The 23,814-nt window shown below is 34.3% G+C and overlaps 1 protein-coding gene across 1 annotated transcript; it reads right to left on the bottom strand.

The window, feature by feature from the left end:
* Nucleotides 1–977: 977 nt before the first annotated feature.
* LOC110683736 (E3 SUMO-protein ligase SIZ1-like) lies at nucleotides 978–23,215 on the bottom strand. Its single transcript, XM_021860131.1, has 17 exons — nucleotides 22,508–23,215; nucleotides 22,160–22,292; nucleotides 19,536–19,616; nucleotides 19,335–19,377; nucleotides 19,004–19,073; nucleotides 18,091–18,256; nucleotides 17,748–17,875; nucleotides 16,682–16,750; nucleotides 15,552–15,639; nucleotides 15,392–15,467; nucleotides 15,131–15,204; nucleotides 12,937–13,044; nucleotides 10,042–10,203; nucleotides 4,575–4,679; nucleotides 4,411–4,491; nucleotides 3,293–4,334; nucleotides 978–1,225 (listed from the first exon to the last, which is right to left on the bottom strand). The coding sequence occupies exons 2-17, from the start codon at nucleotides 22,193–22,195 to the stop codon at nucleotides 1,059–1,061; spliced, it is 2,496 nt and encodes an 831-aa protein (XP_021715823.1). The 5' UTR covers nucleotides 22,196–22,292; nucleotides 22,508–23,215; the 3' UTR covers nucleotides 978–1,058.
* Nucleotides 23,216–23,814: the final 599 nt, after the last annotated feature.

Below are 23,814 nucleotides of genomic sequence, written 5' to 3'. Positions count from 1 at the left end.
GTTTCATCATAGATTTCAAGCTGGGATTTTTTTTTTTTGAGAGAAGTCAGAGCTTCTCCCTCTAGAAAAGAACCAAAGTTGAGAGCTTTTGCTTAAGTTGTTTCATCTAATTCAACATGGCAAAACAAGCTAAAAAAACTCATACCAGTAAGCATGGTTCACAAATTTCCTTTCCCTCGGTTATAGTAGGTATCTCAAAAAAAATCCAATCATAGATCATCACTACATTTAAAAGCAATAATAGAGTATATGCTTCTACTATTATTTCTCAAGGGAGAGATGTAGTACCTCCATTTGGATCTAGTTGCCACATAGTTATTTCATATTACATTACATATTGACAATAAATTTGACATAACTGTAAGGCCCTGTTCACTTCACCTTAAAAAAATAATATTAAGTAAAAATAATTTCAATTCTAGAAAAATAAGTTCAGTTCAGTAAAATTAATTTCAGATCAGTAAAAATAATTTAAGTTCAGTTCAGTAAAATTCAGTTTTCTTAAAGAAGAATTATAAAAGAAAATCTGTAAAAATAATTTCAGTTCAGTAAAATTAATTTAAGTTCAATAAAAATAATTTAAGTTCAGCCAATATAATTTTGTTTCAGTAAAAAAAATTTCAGTTTAGCAAAAATAAGGTGAAGTGAACGGGGCCTAATATTCACAAGGCATTTAGAAGAAGTTTTCTCCATTAAACATACCATTGAGTTTTTAGGCAAGTATCTACCACAAATTCATAATGGCCATACTACATACCTGATATGCAGGAGAACACACCCAACTTGATCCACGTGATCTTCCAGCAATGTTAGACAATAATAGCCCTCGTCTTCATTCAACTGACGGGCCACCACATGACAACAATTCTTCACAGATAATCAAAATTGTGAAAGGTGAAAATCAGCCATTTCCTAAAAAGCATGATAAAATTGGCTATACAAGGTAAACCCTTCAAGGTTAAAAAGGACAACCACCATAGAAATGGAAAGCCAATTCAATAAATAGCCTCCCACAATGGTCCCATGGAAGGTCTATTACACGTCTGAGTGTGCTACTACTATTTACATTGATTGGATGTGAGGTTATTAGATGTTTGTATACAAGGCCGTCTTCTTTGAGATCTTTGCTGGCGAGGGAATGTGAAAGGACCATCAGACCTTTTTCTACCAGCAGCAACATCAGATCCACATCCAGATTCACCATGAGTCCTTTGAAGTAAAGAATCTGGAAAGGTTTATTTTAAAACTTTATAATCTACAACAATTAATATCGATAACAAATGGCAGAAACATATTAAGAATATACATGTTTACATTAAATAAAAAACATATTTAAAAATGGTAATGTTATCCTGGACATTTAAAGTAACATGGAAGCATGTGAAGAAATACATCTCAAATAGCACACATACTAAGTAGACGTAATCAAGATTGCAACCCTTCAGATCTTACTCCATGCAATTTTATCTTTTACAGAATTACAGTAAATATTCAAGCCACATCAAAAACCTCACAGATTGCTAAAGACCATCTAGGGGTAGCCATGCGATAAGGCTATCTCCGCTGATATACACTCCATTAATTTTATCTTCCTTTACATATTATACTTTCCCCAGCTAACTTTTTTAATACACTCACCTCATGTAATATCCCCCCCCCCCCCCAAAACAAAAAAAAAAAAACAAAAACAAAAAAAAAGGAGAAAAGAAAAAGAAAAATCCAAAGGGAATCCTGCTTGGCAATTGCTACTGTGCTTTGAAAACATGCCTATGCAAATATGATGTCACGGAGAAGATAGATTATCATCTACCAAAAAACAACTACGCAAGAAGACTGCAATCCTTGTAACTATCATGCCTGATGAACATATATCTCAGGAGGAATAAAAATCTTCAATCAGTTGCTTGAATGGGTTAAAGCCCTTAAAGGCACAGTAAAAGTGTAGATGTTGTAGACTACAAGTACCGCCGTACCTCCTTGGTATTACATGAAAAAACAACCTAATTTGCTGATGGGACTAGTCAAAACAACAATCCACAAATTGAGCATTGGTAAATTAAAAACAAAACCACCTTTTTTCAGTTGCTTGCATAATTATAAAATGAAAATTGATTGTGGGGCAATATTGTCAGAATAGGAAATACAAATGGGAAGAAGCCATCTTCATTATCAGATATCTAATTCACAAAGTTATCATGAATTGTTAAAGATGCTATTCCAAATCTTCAAAAGTCTAGCTGTTCCATATGAGTTCGTTGCAAGTCTTGAATGTTGTCAGAGGATCCTTTCCATTTGGAGGAGATCTTTAACTAAATTGATCGAGCCTAATTGCTCTCTTTTTTTATGGAGACACAACAAACAGACAAATTACATACAACAAATTGACTAGCACGTGTCAATGTACAATGTTGACCATATGTATATGGAATGATAATAATTATTAAAAAAATAAATAAATAATTCAGAATATACATTGAGACTAACCCTACAATATATTTCACAATAACATTTGATTTTTATAAATTAGTAATAAACATAGTCAAAGTTAATATATGAATAGTGTTATGTCAAATTATTGGTAGTATTTAGGAACGGAAGTAGTAATATCTATTCAAAGTGCCAACTACACCACACAAAACCGCAATCTGTTTTTTTACAGCTTGTTCTAAAATTGCAGCATGGTTTGGATTTTTCATCAACCTGTGGTTACCGTTTAAGGTGCAGCTTTCCAAAAAAAAAAAAAAATCACACCACATCGCAAAGTGCAACTTAATGCAGTTTGTGATTTGCAAATCACAAACCACTACTATAATTTAATTTTAACAAAACGAAAATGTGTAAGGTTAAAATATATCACGCAATACAATACAGTTATTAGAATGTTCAATTCCAAACCACAATTTTACGGTTTGATTAGGTTTGTGAACCATACTGCACCAAACTGGACCGTGAAGGCATGAACACCCCTAGAAAGAAGTATCAAATACAGCTAGACATAAAGATGCACTAAAGTTATCTAAAAAGGTTATTTTATACTCATCCTTCTGCATAGAGCATCAACGACTTCTTACAAATGACACTCGTCAAATAAGCAATTGAATGGCAAAAAATAGAAAAAAAAAAAGTTTGACACTAAAAGAAAAACAAAGCATGCAGCATCTGAAAAGAATTGCCTTATTGCAATTTAAATTATAAGAAATATAAATAAAAACCTTAGAGTAAGACAGTCCTACCCCCTCATAATATTTAGCTTCAAAATAACGCGAAGCAACATTTAAACTGGAATGTATACCTTCGTTGAACCTAAACTGGTTTTGCAAATCCAGCCCATTTTCGCAAGCAGATTCCTGATGAGCCTCCACATTGCTGCTGGAACTCTCATTTCCATTAGCCCCTGTTTTCAAAGAAATCCAATCCTCACCAGGACTGCTATTTAAAACTGGCAGCTCATTTCCGGAAACAACTGGATCTGGAAGGATAACTTCTAGAGGGATGTCTGCATTAGCAGAGGCAAATTGATGGTCAAATGAGTTGTGGGGATCATATGAGGCGATCACATGGGGAACAGGATCCATAGTGGAGCCAGAATCTAGCACACAATTAACAGGTCCCGAGTAGGCAGCAGGATTGTGCTCATTTAGCAAAGCTCCAGAAGTACCAAAGAAATCAAATCCAGAACCTCCTGGCAAACTATTGGGTGTAGGGGACTGAGAAATCAGAAAATCACCAGGATTCACATTGAAAATACCATGGCCCTCATCAGAACCAACAGGATATGAGCTGAGACCTTTTTCAGGCACAGGAATCGAGTATTCTTCATTTTTTGCATGAACCACAGGAAAAGTTTCAGGATAAACCAGGCTAACATCATCATCTTCTGAATCGCTGAGAATAATAACATCAGCACATGCAGTAGGAAGATTACAATTTTGGCCATTGGATTCATATATTTGGCCAAAGTTAGGCAGGCTTGAGCTAACTTCGGGTTCATTCATATCAGAAACACCATCTTGATTGATACTCGGGTCTCCATCATCTTTCAGATCTCCTGTGGTAGTGCTGCTCATTGTAATAATATTCTGGTCAATATTTTCAGCTTCGTCACTCCCTTGTCCAACAGCATGCCAGTTGGCAACATTATTTGGCATGCCTGGATTTGAAGTATTGCACTCTGACACATATTCCCTCGCAGTTTGTGACAGGTTGGACACCTGGACCAAACCATCTGGGCCGTGCCACTGAGCAAGATCCCCAACTTCACGGGCATTCTTTACTCGCCAAGAACCATCAGGCTTCATGTCAATCTCAGTTAACTCTTCTCCACAGCTTCGCATCTAGAGTTCACAAAAAATAGGGTCAAGAATATATATGATGACAATAGAAACTGGATACCTCGTGACCAGGGAATACCTTCTTTAGAATAAGATTGAAGAAAGGGTCAACAATAATATCTTCAAGGCAGTAGTTCTTCAAACATATAGGGCATTGCCACTGCAACAAATAGAAACAGTTTATACATGCATCATTTTTATCGGTAACAAGCAGTCAATTTGTAAAGTAAGTATAAATCTTGCCTTCCTAGAGCGTTCATTTAGTCCCACAAAAGTTTCAAGATCAAAGCAACCCATGTGTGCACAAGCTCTGAATCTTCCAGCAGTCCTCATTCTAGAGCCGCTCATCTGTGTTTCATGACCAAAAACCCCCAACCATAAGAAATAAAACATAAATACAGATAAAGATACAAACAATGCTTAAAAAGTCACTGTTCTCATAAAGGCAGAATGCCATGACCAGTTGAAAAAGAAAACAAAACATAGTGAGACACTATTTAGCTTCAAAAATACCATCAACATTATCCTGTCACCGCTCAGGAAATGATTTTCAGTTTTTCCTCATTTTTTTTTTAATTATTATTATGTCATTCTTGTTGGGGGGAGGGGTTAGTGTTTGTACTATTCAGGTGATTTATAGAGCTTGATTGAATAGGTGAATAGTGCCTACTTCACAACTGCTAAGACAAAAAAGTCAGTATATATTGAATGTTGTAATCCAGAGCTACATAATAAATATGGATGAAAATGAAAATGAAAAGAATGTGGCATAGAACTCATTAATAGCATCACTGAAGAATAGCAAATAAGCAACAAAGTTGACTTAAACAAGTCCATGAAAGTTCCACCTTAAAGCTACATATTGTAAGTCCTAGCTTCAAAGAGCTTTGACTATGTGATTTGAATAGCAACATGGACAAATTATTTCAAAAGAAAACAACACAAAAAAATACTGAAATCTTATCAATATATAATGCCCACGTAATCCACATATATAGTGAATATATTCTTCAGATTTCTTATTAATAAATTAATCTTAAAATTATCAATACTAGGATTTTGTCTTTGAAAAATCAGTGAGGTGGTTACCGGAGATAGCCTCAGCTTTCCAAAATCATAGCTCTTGTTTGGTAATCCATTATTAAAACAAATTTACTTTTATCTAATTAAAAAGTACATTACTCTTTCATCGATAAATTGAAGTCTGAGCATATAACTCCAATGTTTACATTTAGACAGATGAAGGCCTCAGGATTACGATCTTAAAGTTAGCCAAAGCCCAAAAATTCCATAAATCAAGCCAGGTAGCAACCCATGGTTCTATACCCTTTCACACACCACAGCGTATCATGATCTGGGTAAAAATTGACACATTGATCTGCATTATGGTGCTCCGCAATAATTTAATTCAATTTATAGAATTTCAGTACTAATACAGGACTTAACAAACCTTCATCTGTCAAGAAAATAAAATTAAAAGGCTAATTTACAACCAGGTTCAAGTCAAAAACAATCAACCAGCTAGCAAAAAGTAAACCAAGAAAACAAGAAATATGAGCTGATAAACTTTTCTTAATAATAAATTGCTTTTCTTTCTTTTTTTATTTGAACAATTATTTTTCTCTAGGAAGATCCATTTGATGATTTTGTTTGTCAATTTCGATTCTCATCTAACTAAATGGTATCAGGCTGTCAATTGACATATCTGTGAAATTAATAAGATGAGAAGTTAATCAAAGACTGCTATGTATCTACCAACTATCCCTAAACTTCAAACAAATTTTATGCCATGTCGTAGAAGCCATCAACCTTATGAAGCAAAAATGGAATAAAGGTGAGAAAAAAGTATTTCCATATGGTTTTCCATAAATCTTAAATAAACTTTTGACAAGATACTGACTGGTGTGCTTTGGTAGACAATGACGAAGAAGGGTATACACGTAAATATATGTAAACAGTAAAACATAAGTATAGAGATCTGAGAACAAAAGTCAGTAGCGAAGAGTTTCCAGATTAAAATTGGACTGCAAGATCTTTCTGCTTTACAGTCATTTTAAATGAAGTAAGATGACGATGATATTGTATTTGGAACAGCAGGGGTTAGCACTAAATTGTGGCAGCAGAGACAAAAAATTAGAATCAAACGAATTTAGGCTAAGGTGTAATAAAACTAAATATATGAAGTGCCATTCTAGTGATGTAAGGTAGCCAAGAAAGGATGTAGTGATATTAGATAGAAGGATCGAAGGATAGCTACGAATCAAAGTTACCCAAAAAATACACGTTTGGAGTATCTTGGATCAATAGTACAAAGAAATGGAGTAAGACCGAGATGTAACTAGCAAGGGTTATAATACAACCATATCGTGCCATTAAAATATGAGGATAAATTCTAAAGGACAGCCATCAGACCCCTGCTATTAAATGGATCAAATTAGCTAAAGAAGATGGGTGAAACATAGATGTGATTGTTACGATAGATGTATGGGAAAACATGGAGGGATAAAATTAGAAACAAAAATATTCAGAGGAATTGCTGAAATTGAGGGAAAGATAAGAAAGAACCGGCTATGTTGGCTTTAGCATGTGAGACATCATCGACCGAAAGAAGAAACCATAAGTAGAGTTTTGAAATGATGGGATATTTTTAAAAAAAAAAGCCAAGATAAACGAAGGATGACTTGGATGGAGGAGTTTAAAATGACATAAAATGGGCACGTAATAGCATGTAACACTAGAGAAGTTGAGCAGAGGAAGAGGATCTTAGTGGATAATCACGGGAGATAGTTGTTTGGTTCATGCAACCAAACCATACTATAAAAAATAAGGCTTTGGTCTTCTGATCCAGAATCGTACCAGACCGTACCAGATCGATGGATTCCGGTTCAGTCCCCAGTCCTTAAAAACAAGGGTCTCTGGGTAAAAAACTGGAATTTATTAGTCCAGACCAAAAGCCTGGTTCATATGCAATTTTTTTTTTATCAGCCTCAATGTTTATCGAACCCTAATAAATCCATTCACTTTCACCATAGCTGCCCACAAACTTCTTATTTCCCCTCTCTCTCTTTCACTCCCACTCACACTCTAACTCTCACTCACTGCCTCACCGGTCACCAAAGACCGTCGAAAACTTGGGACAGATGCCATTGCCACCAATCACCGCCGACTAGTGGCAACCACAATGTCTGGGTCAATTTCTTCCTTCACCTTCCTTTATCTTCAAACTCCATACCACCACTGCTCTTCAGCTTCTTCACATCCTGAACTCCCGTCGCACTGGATGAATTCAATAAGCTTTAGAGAAACAAAAACCTGCAGAGATTTAGCAATGGAAACCGTAGCACAATGGACCTTCTCATCGTAAATTTGCGACCACTCCTGTATAACTTCTTATGTTCTCCTTTTTGGGCTTTTTTTTTTTTTTTTTTTTTTTTACGGTTATATGAATATATGTTTTTTAAACTTTCAATTCACAAATCAACATATTGTATTTTCTGAATTTTATTTTGAATAATACTTGTGTTTTGTCATTATCAATCAATAACTATATACTAAAAGATACACCAACAATGACACGTGTCATCTCTTGGACTCTTGGTGTGTCCTTAGTATATTTTTTTTTTTGGAAAAAAATTCTATTTAAGAAACAAATTAATTCTTTCTACATACAAGTAATAATACCATATTAACATACAAAGTATAATAGAAGATTTGATACAACTTTTTTTTTTTTTTAGGGAAAATTTTTGATACAACTTTCCAAAAAAAAAAAACATATTGACAACTATAACTTAAGCAAAAATAAAATAAAAATAATATTCTTAACATAATTTGAAACATATGGACTTTTTCCTAGAAAACACATTATGTACTACATACATTTATTAAAATAAGATTATATATTATTTTCTCGATTTTTTTAATTATTTAATAGAAGCTACAAATGACATGAAATGCGAAAATCAAATCAACAAATGACACTTTTGTCATTTCCTCAAAAAATTTATGATTAGAATTTCCATCAATTAATACTCTATGGATACTTCAATAAGATTTGTTAAGAACAACACATGTTGATTATTTATAGTGTAATTTTTCCTGTCATTTTTGTTGTTCAACTGGTATGAATTTAACATACGAAAGTAAAAAAAAATTTAATAGTGTTAATTTTAAAACAGTTAATGAATATTACCGTGCATTGCACGGGACCTAACCTAGTATGTTGCTAAGTTTTATTTACAAAGTTCAAAGTCATATTGTTATGTTGATTTTATATGTTGTTTGGGGTTTTAATTTATATAATGGTTCAGATTCATATAACTTTGGATTAGATGATTTGGAAGCTTAAATAGTGAGGTAGGTTCATCTTGGGTACGGAGTAGCAAGGGCAGCAAAAGAAAAAAAAAATGGCAAAGCCCTTTCCATCATATCCAAAACCGGACCAGAACGGATTTTTCAGGTTTGAACCAGAACTGGCCCAGAATCATCTGGCAGTCTACATCCTGCAAAAAGGGATCAATCATGGTTCCAGTCCAAAACGGTTATGGTCCAGTCCGATTTTGGACCGGTGCACAATATAAGCTATTGCCATTATGTACATTACTACCAGTATATTCATCTGACTAATTCTTTGATTTTGGGCCTAAACTGAAGTGTTGAACACGTCAATGAGATTGAAATCTGGAGTACTTGACATGAGTTTTACAGAAAAAACCAAAGAGCACTTCTTTACCTAGATAAAGAATAGAAATTATCATGTCCAGTAACAACCTTTACTCAAAGATTTTCAATTTTCCATTAGAGCACAACGAACCTGGTATATTTCAGCCTTACATACAATACAACTTGTTTACACCTGTAAAGCTTAACCAAATGCCACCTACATACCAAGACTACTAATTTACCAAATAGTTCTTGACCCGTATTTTCTTAAGCCAATACTCGAAAGTATGTTATCTTGGGGATAGAATGGCTTTTTTCAATTTAATACTCCCTCCGTCCAATAATATAGTTCCTGTTTTCCTATTTTGGAGAACCAAAATGTTGTTCTTGTTTCTATTTTTGGATAGTATGTGAATACCATTATACCCTCACTATTTTAACTTTATTCATTGTACTTCCTAATTTACCCTTGAATTTTGCACATGCCTTGTACTTTTTTCCTTCTCTCTCTAACTTTTTTCAATGATTGTACTTTTCACTTTTATTAATGTACTTTATCCACTTTCTCCTCCTATTTCTTAAATGCTGTGAAAAAATACAAACAAGAACTATATTATGGGACGGAGGGAGTATTAATTAATATTATGGATAGACCACTGGTGCTCTGTTAATGTATAGAACGAAGTAAAAATGAAACATGCAGTGTAAGTTGAAATATATCAAGTTATCCAACAACAACCACAAATGTCCATGAGATTGATCTTTTTTCAAATGACACAGTGTATTGTAGCATAAACAAATATTTTCCAATTTCATTACAGAAGACAACAACAAATAACCTGTTACAGAGTTTTTCGAATGACTCTTTTGGCTTTGCTTTTCAATAGTAGAAATTCTGAGGGAATGACGTATTATCCCTCCATAATTCAAAATCTATTATAATGATCATGCATCCATCAAAATTTTACTCAACAGCAAGGAAAAACAGCTGAATGAAATACTGGAGTAAATAATGCCGGGAATATTCGTTTAAAAAAGATTGACTTACAGGACAGCGGAGATTAACAGAGATTGAATCAGCAATGACCTCCAAATCACTATCACTGTCGTCATTGCCAGTCGTAATACCACCACCAATGCAACGCTGAACCCGAGCAAGTGCATCCACAAATGATTCACCATCAGATTCCTTGGGAATTATGCTTAGCACCTAGATAAACCATATATACAATGAGCTGATGGTACAACAGAAAAATTAAGTGCATAGTCCAGGCATGCCTGCACTTCGTAGCAGCTAAAAAATGTACAAGCTGATTTCAAGACCTCATGCAAACAATAAAAATAAAAAATTGAAACATAAAAGATAAGCAACTAGTACAAATTAATGCATTAGCACAAATGGACAATGTTCATACACCAATAAACTGAAGCTAAATACTACTACTTATTCCATCCCATAATGTTTGCCAGGAGATCAATGTTCAATAGTCCCATAAAGGTTTAAGGTTATTCCTCCTTTTTTTAGAAGTACCATTTTGACATTTGACAGTTCGACACTATTACATAATTCACTCTGACCACCATTGGTTATTAATATGTAAAGAGAAACAAAGTTTTTTTTTTTTTAATCTTGCTACATTCGTCTGTCTCAACATATAATATCAACTTTTTATGCTTTTTTACAACTCCTTCGTGTTTAAATAAATGAAACGTTTTCCTTTTCCGGCCATACTTACATAAATAAAATGTTTCCCTTTTTAGTAACTTCTCTCTAATTTAAATAATATTCTCTCTATTTTTAATAATATTCTACTAACTAATGGTCCCCACAAAACCCCTTACTCTCTTCTCTCTCCTCAACATATACCCCACTACCTATTATTTTAATAAATCCAACTAACCTTCCTAAAACTCCGTGAAAGTCAAAAACGTTTCATTTATTTAAACACGGAGGGAGTACTTGACACCTAACAATATTGAGGGTAAAAAAATGTGCACTGGAAAACATGCACTCAAAATGGAACAACTAAAAAAAATCTTTCTTTAAACACTAAGGTTATGTAATATGTACAAAGCTGGTCTCATCTGACTATTTTCTAATCTGATAATGATTTCCCCCTATATACTATAAAACTTATTTCATAACTAAAACAATTGGATTAATATGCAATAGTATTATAATACTAACAAGTCTTTTAGAGGCATGAGTATCAGTAAGTATTATATAAAGCTTCAAATGAGAATCCAACTTGTATAAAGAACAGGAGGGAAGATGTAAATATGGGATCTCAGCAGGTAATTTGTTGGTCAACTGCAAAAATAATTCAGTATAAACATACACATTACATCAGGGAACTAGAACAATAAAATAAAGAAAAAGGAAACAATCGTCAACAATTGCTCAAGCTAACAAGGTCAGCATCAATAATCAGTCGCAAAATACCCATTATAATCGATGTAATCATCAAATGCTTTTTCTAACCCATCATATTAAAATGTAAGATTAAATAATTAAAAACAAAATAAAAAAAGAATCTTATCAATTCTTCCTGACAAATTGCTAATTCATCATTTTAATAAAGCACACAAAGTAGAATAGAAAAAAAGAGCATTAGTTCAACAATGTGATAAAGAGTTAAAGAAAATTCAGATCCAAATTAAAGCAATCTGATTCAACTTTATGGTTTTCCATGATAAGAAAAAAAATGAGGACTTATATTGGCATGGGGAGTGGGAAGGACCAGGGAGCTATAACAGTTTACTAGCATTGGGAGGAGAAGGGGCTAGGAAACAGAGGTGTTGTAGGGATGCAGGAAGGCCAGGAAAGGCATTGAATAGGAGGAGCAAAGATGAGAGAGAAAGAGAGGAATTAACATTTTTATAAATAAAGGTAACTGGTACTGTTGGATTGTTTTAAGAAGAAATCCTTAAAATTACTCCGTAGTGATTAGAATTTTTCAGATATGAGCAGTAGTTGGGATTAATATGAGAAGACCGCATATAGTGGGATTTTCAGAGTTATTTCTTCGCCCCCCAAAAAATCCTCCTATTCTGTCCCTGTCTTATATACTTAATAAAGAAAGGCATTGGAACAATGGTGGCAGCGCTACTGCTGAAAAATCAAAATACTTACTTTCCACAAATAGCTCGAAGCCGCCAAGCAAGGGGCGAGAAGGAGATGTACAAACCTACAACTCTTAACTAGAATTCCAGAAAACATAAATCAGGTACCATATATAATTGTACAGATCAAATTATCCAAGTAGACAAGCCTTGAAATAGAAATTTGAAGACAAGCACAGCCCCAAAAAAGAAATTTACAAACCCAACCCCAGCTCCATCCCTTCATCCTTCATTCCCTACACCGCACACTGTCAAAATCTCCTCTATTAAAATACCTTGAACAAGCATCACCCATCCATTTCCCTTCATCCTTCACTCCCTAAACCTGCACACTGTCAAATTTCCCCCATTAAATTACCTTGGACAAGCACCACCCATCCATTTCGACCAAGATATTAGTATCTCCATCAAATCTAACATCTAAGGCATGAAAAGAAAATCTAGACATTACTTCAACGGACAAAATAGCAACATCTCAACAATTAACTCTTACCTTTTTCATGTCAAGTAATATGGAGTAATTGCTAATTGGTAAAGGCAAGGCTTAGAAAGATTCAACATTTCTCAAAGGGTATCTTAATTCAAATAAACTTAATAAGACTAATATTACAGCATGCAAGTCCTAAAACTGAGAGGCCTTTGCCACCCAGCCAAGCTGCCAAAAGTAATTATAACAAGACACCATAGTATGTACCTCATAGAAAGGGGGAGACAAAGAGAGAAGGGCGATTTAACCTAGAGAGAGAGAGAGAGAGAGAGAGAGAGAGAGAGAGAGAGAGAGAGAAGATTTAAACTGACAAATCAAACGAGGGGAAGATACCTGCTCAAGCGTGCGCTTTCTCACAAGTTTGACACCAAAACAAAAAGTACGGGCATCAGCGCCAGATAAGGATATCTTATTAACTCCTTCCACAATGTACAATGTAATCTGCAAAAATTTAATACAGTGTGTTTCACACAAGAAAATGCATGAAATATAAAGTGAATATGACTAGTAAAAGACATTCAATGATGAAATATGCTATATAAGTATATTGTCCCCAAGGTGTTCCACCTTCTGTTGCATTAGCTAAGGCCTGGGGTTTGGTAACTGATATTCTCGTGTTAGATAAGTAAGGAAATAAAAATTACAAAGGGACAAGATGCCCTAAAATCCTCAAGCAAAAAAAAAAATTATAAATGGATAGAAATGAAAAGGCAGGGACGCGGGGCCCACTAATGGAGTTATTTAACGGGTTCCCTTCATAGGTGGTTCTAGTCTAAGTTTTTGTATCTATAAGGTAATTATGTTTAGAAAAATGTTACTACGTATATACAGTAGTTGTATTCATACAAACCTAATTAAAGGTAGTTTTCACCAAAAAAAAAAAAATAATAATAATAATAATTAAAAAAAAAAAACCCTATTCATATTCTCAAATAGGAATATGACTCGAGAGACCCTTCAACGTGGGTGCGGTAAGGCAAGCGGTATTTGGCAAGGCTAGAAGTAAGGCAAAATGGATCTTCCAAAACAGTTAAATGTGACTAATAGTCTTTAAACAGAGCTTTCTGAAACTGGGATCGCTGATAAGAGAATGAATTCCAATCCCATCACTCCTGTTCCGAACAATGATCATTTACTCAGGTTTGGGACCCTTCAATACGCTTCTTGCTAAAGCCTTTAAGAATGTCACAAAAGTATTGGTCAATAATTAGAGCAGGTAATTCCCCTCAAGATTTTGCAGTTCCGTAGCACTTCTACTTAGGCAAAGCAGATCAATGACATAGCTAATAAATCCCGTTAAAAGTGAACAAGGGTGCAGTGTTCAGATAAGAATTTGAGAAAGCTCACTATGGAGTAAGTTGGGTTTTAAAATGTGCTTATTGAGAGGAGTATATTCAGTGGAGACATAAGATGGGGATTATATTCTTATAAGTTGTTTTTCAATATTGGCATAAGGAGCCCCTAAAGAGTGGTTAACTTTATCTTAAGGATTAAAGAAGGGAGAACTTTGATCTTCTTAACAATCTTAGTTGCTGACATGCTTAGTAGATTTTTTTAAAGGGGTGTGCAAGAGGGGCAATTGAATGACTTGGGTAGTGGGAGAAAGTTAAGTTCTCTTTTGCATTAAGGAGATGATAATATGCTTCATGCCTCATTCACAATCGTCTTGACACTGGACCAAGCGACTTGCATTTTTACCTATCTATCAGCAGGGGTGTAGCGTGGAAATGCTTATGAGCATGTACCAACACAAGCCGACATCTGATTTACAAGGCCTGCCTTGACTATTGACAACAAGTGCAGGTGTGCAGGATTGGCAGATAATGGCTGAGTGACCCAAAGACGGCACAAATAGGACCGAATCACTGATATATGAGATGCTATATTACATGCGATGACACTAAAGCTCTACCAGAAACACAAGCATTAAAGCAAAGGCAACAACTTTGGATAGGAAGCTTGGATTTATTTATTACTATTCCCTAGAGAGCTTTACATTGGAATTACATAATCATGTTACATAATAATTGCTTTAAACTAAAAAACTTAATGTATGTCCTAGAAAACATAAAACAACAAAAGGGGTTAGAATCTAACACTACATGTAGTCACTGATTTATAAAGTACAAGTATATACGGACATACTCACGAATTATAGATTTTTGAAATGCTTTCGAGAGGATATGGCTTTACTAATGTCATTTATTAATGAAAATGAACCTTGGAGAATCTCTTGCATGAGCAGGGTTTCAAATCCAATGTCCCACTCTAGCACCCAAACCCCCTTCTTTTTTGGAGTTGCTAGTCAAATGTAGACCACACTCAAAATTCAGAGTATACTTCAAACACATTAGAGGGATAGAAGGGGGTTTATCTCTTAGGTGGTATTGTGGAAATGTTATCTAGTATCCCACTCCACTTCTCTTTTCAAAATTCCTTTTTTGAAGATAAAAATATACCTAAATCAAACAAATAAAAAGGTGTCTTGTCCACAATATATAGGGAAAAGGTACCAAAAAAAACTCACTTTTGCACCATCATCACGTCCATTAGCTCCTAACTGCTGTGAAACAGCTCTACTCACAGTCCTGACAGGGATACCTGATGATAAATATAACCAACAAATAAGAAAACAAGCGGCAAGATTTAATGAAGCTGTAGAAGTAAGCATTGATCAATATGGGATGAACATCATATTGACAGATAAGGTGAATCAGTTACAAATGGCATCATAATAAATAACTTCTCACTTAGCAAGCAACTTCTCAGTTTGCACAGATTAACATACCATTAACCTGCAGATCAGCATATAGCGGCCACTGCATCCGAAATGGAACACCATCATTAAAGAGCATGCACCAAGCCTGCAAAACAAATTAGTACACTTCAAGAGTTATTGAATGATAAAATTTCATGTTCTCACAACAACCAGAGTGTAGAAGAATAACCTGAACATCATATTCAGCCTTCTGCAACAATTCCCTATCCGCCTTTGTCAATTTGAAGTTCTTCTCCACGGTTACATGTGGGTTTGTACTGAATAACACAGAGAAGTAAATTAATGCAGAAACAAACTGTTATCACAGAAAGGAAAACCTTACCTGAAAAATAGCTACCATATAAAGAGTACGTAACAAAAAATGTTTCTGCAATTAAACCAAAAAGATATTTCCATATAGAATCACGTTTGACCATTACTTTTGTCTCTGGCACTCTAAATGCATAGGTAGCAGTGTGAGGCTGAGGGGTGGATTTTATGATTTTTATAACAAAAATTTCTCTGCAGTGTAGTACTATAGCCTTCAAAACCTCTTTCCAACAAAACATATAATCCAAGTGAAAGATTTAGATCAAGGGAAAGATCAAATCTCAAGGCACAATACTGAAGTTTCTGCTAATGTCAACTCTGATTTAGATCTCATAACAAACTATCAAAACACATCCCCATCCCCCCCCCCCCCGCCCACCCCCAATGGGCAGATTCTAAAACCAATACAGCTCAGTACTTCACCTCATCTATCTAAACTATATGTTTCCTCTTGCTAGTCGCTAGTCAATAAGTATAACATAATCCTTGCATAAACAATTCATAATAAGCCATGATAATGAATATCTCAACCAAAGAACCAATGGGGTGCTCATACGTGGTCAAAGAACTCTCACAGATGGGAGAAATAAACAGTATCACTCATAAAAAGTAAACAGGACATGCCTGCTTCGAATATAAGCTAATAGCTAAAATAACAGCCAAAAAGCAATCCAGCCCGAACCCACCACAATAGATCAAGATACTAACACACAAGTATGTGTGTATACATACTGACATACATAAATATACATACACACACATATACAAAGACATACACACAAACCTACGTGGCTACATGCGTAAATATGTGTACATGTCTGACATGTTTCTAGTCTGTCTACACACATTGAAATAATAATGAGCCTATAATGAGCCTATAATCCTCTTAATATACTCATGCTATGTTCTCTCATAAAAGAGCATAGTTAAAATGCTTACATAATACAACAATATTGTTTGGATCATAGAATACTGAGAAACAGCGCATACCCATCAACAGGAAGTGTGGAAGATGATAGCTTGACAGGATACAGAGGATGTGCCATAGTTGCCCAAAAGCTGCAAACATATAGTAGTTGACCATAAGAAAGAGCATCCAAAAAAAAGAGTTAATACAAAAAAAAAAATGGGGGGAAAAGAATAGGAGGGGGAGACACATTTATGTCTTATTTTCCATTAAACCATTCACTTAATTTTTAAGGTGAGATAATAAACTTGTTTCAAGCATAAACACAACTATGTAGTTGCCAGGTTCTGTCGACAGGGTTAACCAAACCAAAATTCCTTGTTCTGCCCTATGGCTTCCAACATCCAGATTAAGTCACGGAAGATGATAAATTAAAGTAATTGCTATCTAATGCCTTTATTTTGTTTAACGGAGTCTGATAGTCCATCAAATTGCATCAATATCATGCCATTGGATATCAGGCATTTCAGCTCCCGTTGGGGTTCATGTTCAGCTCATGTTTATTCAAGAGTTTGCATCAGAATATATTATGTCACACTAAGTGTTCCTGTAGTTAGAGGGTTACATCTGTCATGTGTAGCAAATAGTGAATTAACAATTTATCAAATTAACTCATGTACTACGTGATTAGCCACTCATTTAGAAGACATCTTATCAGGATCAGCAGCCTCATAGCCCAATTATGGACTTAGACAAAACTGAATACCCTTATTTTTAAAATAAGTGAGCACATTTTTATGGCTAATTCTAATGACTAAAGATACAACTTAAAATCACAATTAAGCTCATTTACGAATCCACTGAAACAAAAAAGGGAGCTTAACATAGTACACATTTTAAAATAAAATATCCAAAACTTTAACTTTATATATCCAATAAATGACTGGTAACGAAAATTGCGTCCAGCAACAGAATCCCAAATCAACTCCCAGTCAAATCTCGTTTTGATTACTTTTATACTACTAAAGATTCTGACTAATGTCTTTCAAACAGTGTTTGCAATGCTACAGATATAAGCCAAAAGGCCCAAAACAAACAGCATAATACAAAACAGAAAATTGGCATAGAGGGAAGAAAAATTGTACGTACGGATCGGCACGTTTCACTCGACATATTTCACATAAAAACTGAATAGGCATGGAAATCTTCTCTGTTGCCTTCTCAGGAATGATCACACAGCTGCTATGTTGCCATACATTGCAATCTGGATCCACACACTGCATTGGCAACTATATTAGTAAAAGATAGTTTTTTTCCAGGTCCCACATCAAAGTATCCAGAAATTAGAATAATAGCTGCAATATGTGAAGGCTACCGACCAATCAACATTATAAATTTATAGTAGTATTTTAGGGATTACATTCAGAATGGGAATTACAGGGTAACCAACATTTATAATTTAAACAAATCAGAAACAGGCATAAAAATTTACCTGAACCAATGCACCACTTCCTGGAACATCACTGCCACAAGGACAACGAATTTTCTTTTCTAACTCATTTAAATCTTCAGCTTCCTCTTTAGGTTGCGTTCTGCTGCTACCTGAACAATTTTGTTTTTTTGCACTTGAGCCATTACTTCCGGATTCATGCATCTTTCTGGACTCCAAAGACAGCACAAAGTTAATTAAAAAAAATCCAAAAGGAGTTAAAAACACAGTAAGACAGTGCAAATCCACAAATACATAATCAAGGATAGGGACAAGTAAAAGAGTTTCTTAAACTATCTCTAAGCAGTAAGCACTCAGGACTTTCACATAGATCATGATCACCCTCCTAACATGAGTATCTTATGAGACCCTATTTTTTCCCTTGCTTGATCAAGACAAAAAAAAGGTTGATTACTCTATCATCTTCTCTTGAACAAGATCAGAGGTAGACAGGCATTAATGTTGCCTCAGCTATCACCTATCAAGCAACAGAATGCTCAGGAGTGAGTTAAAACATGCATGCATGTGAACATACAGTTATTTCTATCTTGAAAGTCCCAAAAGATACCTCATTCTCAACAATATATTAGGACATTAGGTTGCAACTTCCAAAAAATGTTATCTAATACGTAACAACAAACTGAAAAGGTGCACAGTGTGTATAATCAGGATTAACATCCAATTCATGATTTAAAAAAAAAAAAAAAAAAAAAAAAAAGGAAACAAAGAAGAAGAAGAAGAAGAAGAAAGAGGCAATTCACTACTTCCAAGTGCAGACATAACGGTGGGAATAGACAGTAACGCAATATATAAATAGCTGTTATACAATAGAGGATCTATGGAGAGCCATTTTCCTCATTGCAAGGAGCTTGTTAAATTCTAAAAATAATTAAACACAACAAGGGGAGTAGTTCACCTGTATGCATCTTCAATTATTTCCACCAATCCTTCCTTCCCATTGACATTATTCTTGAAGAGACCTGGAGCTGTAAACAAATAGCTGGTGTAAAACAATACATCCAATGAAACAAACATGACCACATGCAGAGATACAAACTTGTGTAAGAGAAAAGAAGGTAACTCTAGATAAAATAAATCTGGAAATAGATACAAGAAAAGATTCAAAGAATCAAGAAAGATGCATTCAAAATATTAGCAATTGACAAGAAAAAAATGAACTAATGTAGAAATTACACAGCTATATAAGACAACATGAGTAATATAAAGGTTGAAAACTAGAAACTCACTGCCTTCATCATAAAGCAAGGCCAAAATTCTGTCCACAAGATCCTGCATACAAGAATAATAGACAGGAAATGTTTTCTCAAAATCAGGAATTAAAAGAGAGACAGAAAAGGTAGTTGGAATAACATTGCATTCGATTCTGTCCAAAAACCATTCAACATTTGGTATATCCAAAGTCAAATATTAAATCAAGCAAGTATTACCTGCTTCCTCCCTTGCTTTGGAAGGCCTACTTGAGTAAGAACATCCTTTAGCTCTATTAACCGGAATTGTAACAACTTGTCCTACAAATGCAAAAGGGCACTAACATAATGCATGGCTACTTCTTTATTTAAAAAATAAATAAATAAACTATTTAGTTTCTTAAGATATCTCACACTTATGAAGGTCACAGGACGCTTAGAGAAGATGAATTATATAATGGTCGATAAAACAAAATTCAAGATAATAGGAAAATTCATATCTTGACGACAAAAGAGAAAGGAATACTAAATTCATCAATACTCAATATCATACCTCAAAATTATGGCAATCGCAAAAAAAATATACTTCATCCGTTTCTTTTTAGTTGACTCGTTTCTTTAGTCACGTTTGCCAATGTACAAATTCAACCATTTATATCTTTAATTATCGATAAACAAAAATTATGAAATCTTTGATATTTTGTAAATATATATTGTGACGAATCTAACAAGATCCCACATGACTATATTTTTAATTACGTATAAAGCACAAAACACGGTCAAAAGGAGAGTGTGTGAATAGTGCTAAAGTCAAAACGCGTCAACTAATAAAAAACGGAGGTAGTAATAAACACAAGCCTATTACTTGTTGCATTTAAGAAAAATTTGCAGTTCCATTGATGAATTACTATCGAAAAACCTTCCTGCAGGACTCATTGTTTTCCCCTCTTTTTTTCATATGTTGTTCGTAAGGAATAGTAAGAGAAATCTTTCTAATGTGGAGCTTTTATCAACTCAGAGTCAATTTTAGTTTCAAACATGACTCTCATTGCACACACTATCACCTTAAAGATGTCATAGGACTTTCTGCTTACGTATACTAACTTCTTTTCGAATGATGAACAAACATGAAGTATGTTGGAACTAGGAACAGCTAATGTTCATATGGGAAGACTATGTAAAAATCTCATGCCGTTTCCTACAGCTTGACTTCTTTATTGTTTTCAAGATCCAGTTAAGCCGTCCCAAGTTGACATCATATCATACCATCCTGTCCTCTAACATGAAAAATCACCCTTAGCTAATATCATGCCAGAACAATACTTACAAATTTAGCCTCAAATTTACAAGTCATAATATAAAATATAGAATTTCGTGTGTTCTAATCTCATAACTACTAATGCAATACCGTGATACCCTCTGTTTGTACAAATTTATCATTGTTCACCAAAATAAGTATGTCCTACATTCTTTTTAAATTGTAATGTTTGGGTTTTCACACTTGAAAAAGCACGTTTTACAACATTAATAAATTTAATTATACTTTAGTAAATATTACAAAAAGTTAATATTTTGAAAATATATATATCAAGACGAATCGAGCAAGGCCTCACATGATTACGCTTCCTTTAATTCAAAAGAGACAATCAAACAAATGTGTGTGAACAGTGTAAAATCTCCCAACATTCCAATTAAAAAAGAACATAGGAAATAAATAAATTAAAGAAATCAAGACTCACAAGAATCAGACCATCAAGCGCCACTTGAGTCACTTAATAGGATTCTATCTTCCACAACTTAAAACTAAGCCAACGCTTAAAACTGGAGAAACATTCAAGACCAACTTAGACATTAAAATCTATCATATGATTCTTAAGGTACGCATATTTGGAATGGATATGATTTGTTGAATTTGATCCAGTGACAAAGGTATATGGCTGAAATAAACTTGAGTATGGATGCCTATGCTCTTCATCTCTCCCAAAATCCCCAAATCTTTTACCCATCCCTCCCTCATAGATTGATACCTCCCCTTCCCTCTCTCTTCTCTCTGCCTACCTTCTTTCTCACCCAACTATCTTTATTTTTAGTTTGATATTAATACTAAAATGGTAATTTTTTAAAACATTCGGATAAGGGGGTTCACATTTTATGATTAAGATAACCAAAAAGCTATATACTTCTCATTCTCGTACCATCTTATCAACTATTTGGACCAAATTCCCCCCTAAGTTCATACTAAATTTCCTGACAAGAAGAATTCAAGAAGTGGAAAAAGAAAAACTTAATTAATATACTATGAGACTGCCAAGTAAGATCCACAAGTTCTACATTTGTATGAAAATGAAGGTAAGTGCAAACACTATATCTTTTGTAATCAAACTACTGACGAATAATAAGTAAACTCTAAATTTTATTCACCCTCTCTAGAAGGTCACTTTACCCGACCCATAATCCTGACGACTACTTTTGCACATGAACCCCTAAAGAAAAGGCCAAAGCAACACTGAAACCCCCCCCCCCCACCCACCCACCCACCCACACACACACACACACACACACACACACACACAATGTTACCTCACCGCTGAGATATAGACAAACACACCCCATTACAGATTTATGAACTCTAGCAAGCTAACACAATACAATGCACAAATGATAAAGCCTTTTTCCATTAGTATTCTAGCTTAAACCCAAACTCGGACCACCATCGTTTCGAACAACAACAATTCAACGTGCAATAAGGAAGAAACGAGCGAAACCAATACATTAAACTCAAAAAGCACAACTCATTAAACTGGAGAGTTTCTACACACCTTGCAAAAAAAAATTAAATAAAAATTATTCCAGTTTTATAATACCTTGCAAGCAGTGATCAATTCCTCATCCATCTCCATACACCAACTCGGAAACGATCACCTTTATCAAAATTGATCGATAGAAGAACCCTAACACACTGGGTTGAAAAATAATTCACAGGACTCGAAATTGCAGCTGGGTTAAAAAAAACGATAAAACAATCAGAGAAGAATCAAAATTAAACAATCGTAATCAATGAAATTTTAATAAATTCCAAATTTTGAAACACCAATTAAACAAATGCTCAATCACTCAAAATAATCAATCAAAAAGTGAAAATTAACACACATTGCATGAAAAATTGGAGCAAATAATCCAAAAAAAATAAATACAGAATTAAAGGGAATTACTCGAATTGAAGAACCAAAAAAACCCCAGAAATTGAATGTTACGGAAACCCACAAAACTCAATTTGATTGTTACTGAATTAAAAACCCTTTTTGGGGGGGGTTTTCTGCTTCTCAATTTTTGCAGTTTTTTTTTTTTTTTTTTTGGGTGAATTTATATATGAATGGGAGTGAGTACTAGGTTTTTGAAGGAGTGAGTAAAACAGGTTTGAGTTTTCTGGGTAGTCAGCTGAAATGCTGAATAACTGAGTTGATGAAAAGGGTAGTTTTTCAAAGGTTTTTTTGGTTTTTTTTTTTTTTTATTAAAAAAAATAATAAAAAAAAAATTAAAAAAAAAAAAAGGGTTTGTTTGCCTTGTGTCTTTAAAAAAAAACTAACTAAATAGACTCGATTTTGAATAGCACCACTTTGTGCATAATGGTTGACTTCTTGGAACTTTTGGGAGGGAAGAGTTGATCGTAGAACGTAAGGGATAAATTCTTGGTCTCTACCTACTTGAGTCTAAGTTGGACTCTACCAAAGGGTTAAAAAAATTAAAAAAAAGCTTTCTAAAAACAAATTAGCTGAAAAAGTAGTGTAAAAACAAAAGTGTTGGATAAGAGAATGGGCCCCTTTGTACCATGAGTTTATGGCGGGTGAATTTTTTTCCCAAAATTTTCCCTCTCAAACTATTGGGGAAAAAATTAATGGAGTTACCCCCTTTACTTTGGTTGCCCCCTCAATCACAAAGCAAGCATTTTGAATAACACAGTACATCGAAGCTGCATGGATTTGTAAAAGGCCCAAATTTTGCTAGGAACTCTAATTTTGTGACTAATTAATTCCCGTAATTTGAGTGAGCTTCAATTTGAAGACGGTGTGGAGCAAATCTGTAGGTGTTGGAGCGAAATAGATTATTGTAATTCTAATGAGATGATTGAGCTAAGAAATGATTTTGATTTGTTTAATTTCGGACAATATTTATTAATTGGGGATATTGGGGTTGTTGTTCTTGAGAAGTTGGTTAATTATTTGTTCATCGTGGTTGTTTATAAGAAATTGAAGAACATGGGTTACAATTGGGTTTGTTTGATGTTGAGAAATTGAATAATACTGAATTTTGTGAACTTAATTTGTATTTGATTGGGGGAACTGTACTGTTAAACGATTGTTAGGTGTTCAGTTAAGCCATTGTGGGGAAAATATACTGATTAAGTATTGATATAATAATGTGAATTGATTTGTATTGATTCATCTTTTAGTTTAGTGAATTATGTGTTTGAAGACATTTGGTGTTCTGTTATTGTATAGTTGTTGTGCCATATTGTATT

Source organism: Chenopodium quinoa, unplaced genomic scaffold, assembly GCF_001683475.1.
Source record: "Chenopodium quinoa cultivar QQ74 unplaced genomic scaffold, ASM168347v1, whole genome shotgun sequence".
In the NCBI taxonomy this organism is placed as follows: Eukaryota; Viridiplantae; Streptophyta; class Magnoliopsida; order Caryophyllales; family Amaranthaceae; genus Chenopodium; species Chenopodium quinoa.
This window is presented reverse-complemented; position numbering and strand designations above follow the sequence as displayed.

What these genes read in the sequence shown, in the direction of transcription:
- LOC110683736 (XM_021860131.1), bottom strand. Translation starts at nt 22,195, where the DNA reads ATGGAGATGGATGAGGAATTGATCACTGCTTGCAAG. An exon ending in CAAAGCAAGGGAGGAAGCAG is followed by an intron (nt 19,378 to 19,535) that starts GTAATACTTGCT and finishes TCTTGTATGCAG; the next exon opens with GATCTTGTGGACAGAATTTT. An exon ending in GACGTGATGATGGTGCAAAA is followed by an intron (nt 13,045 to 15,130) that starts GTGAGTTTTTTT and finishes AAATTTTTGCAG; the next exon opens with ATTACATTGTACATTGTGGA.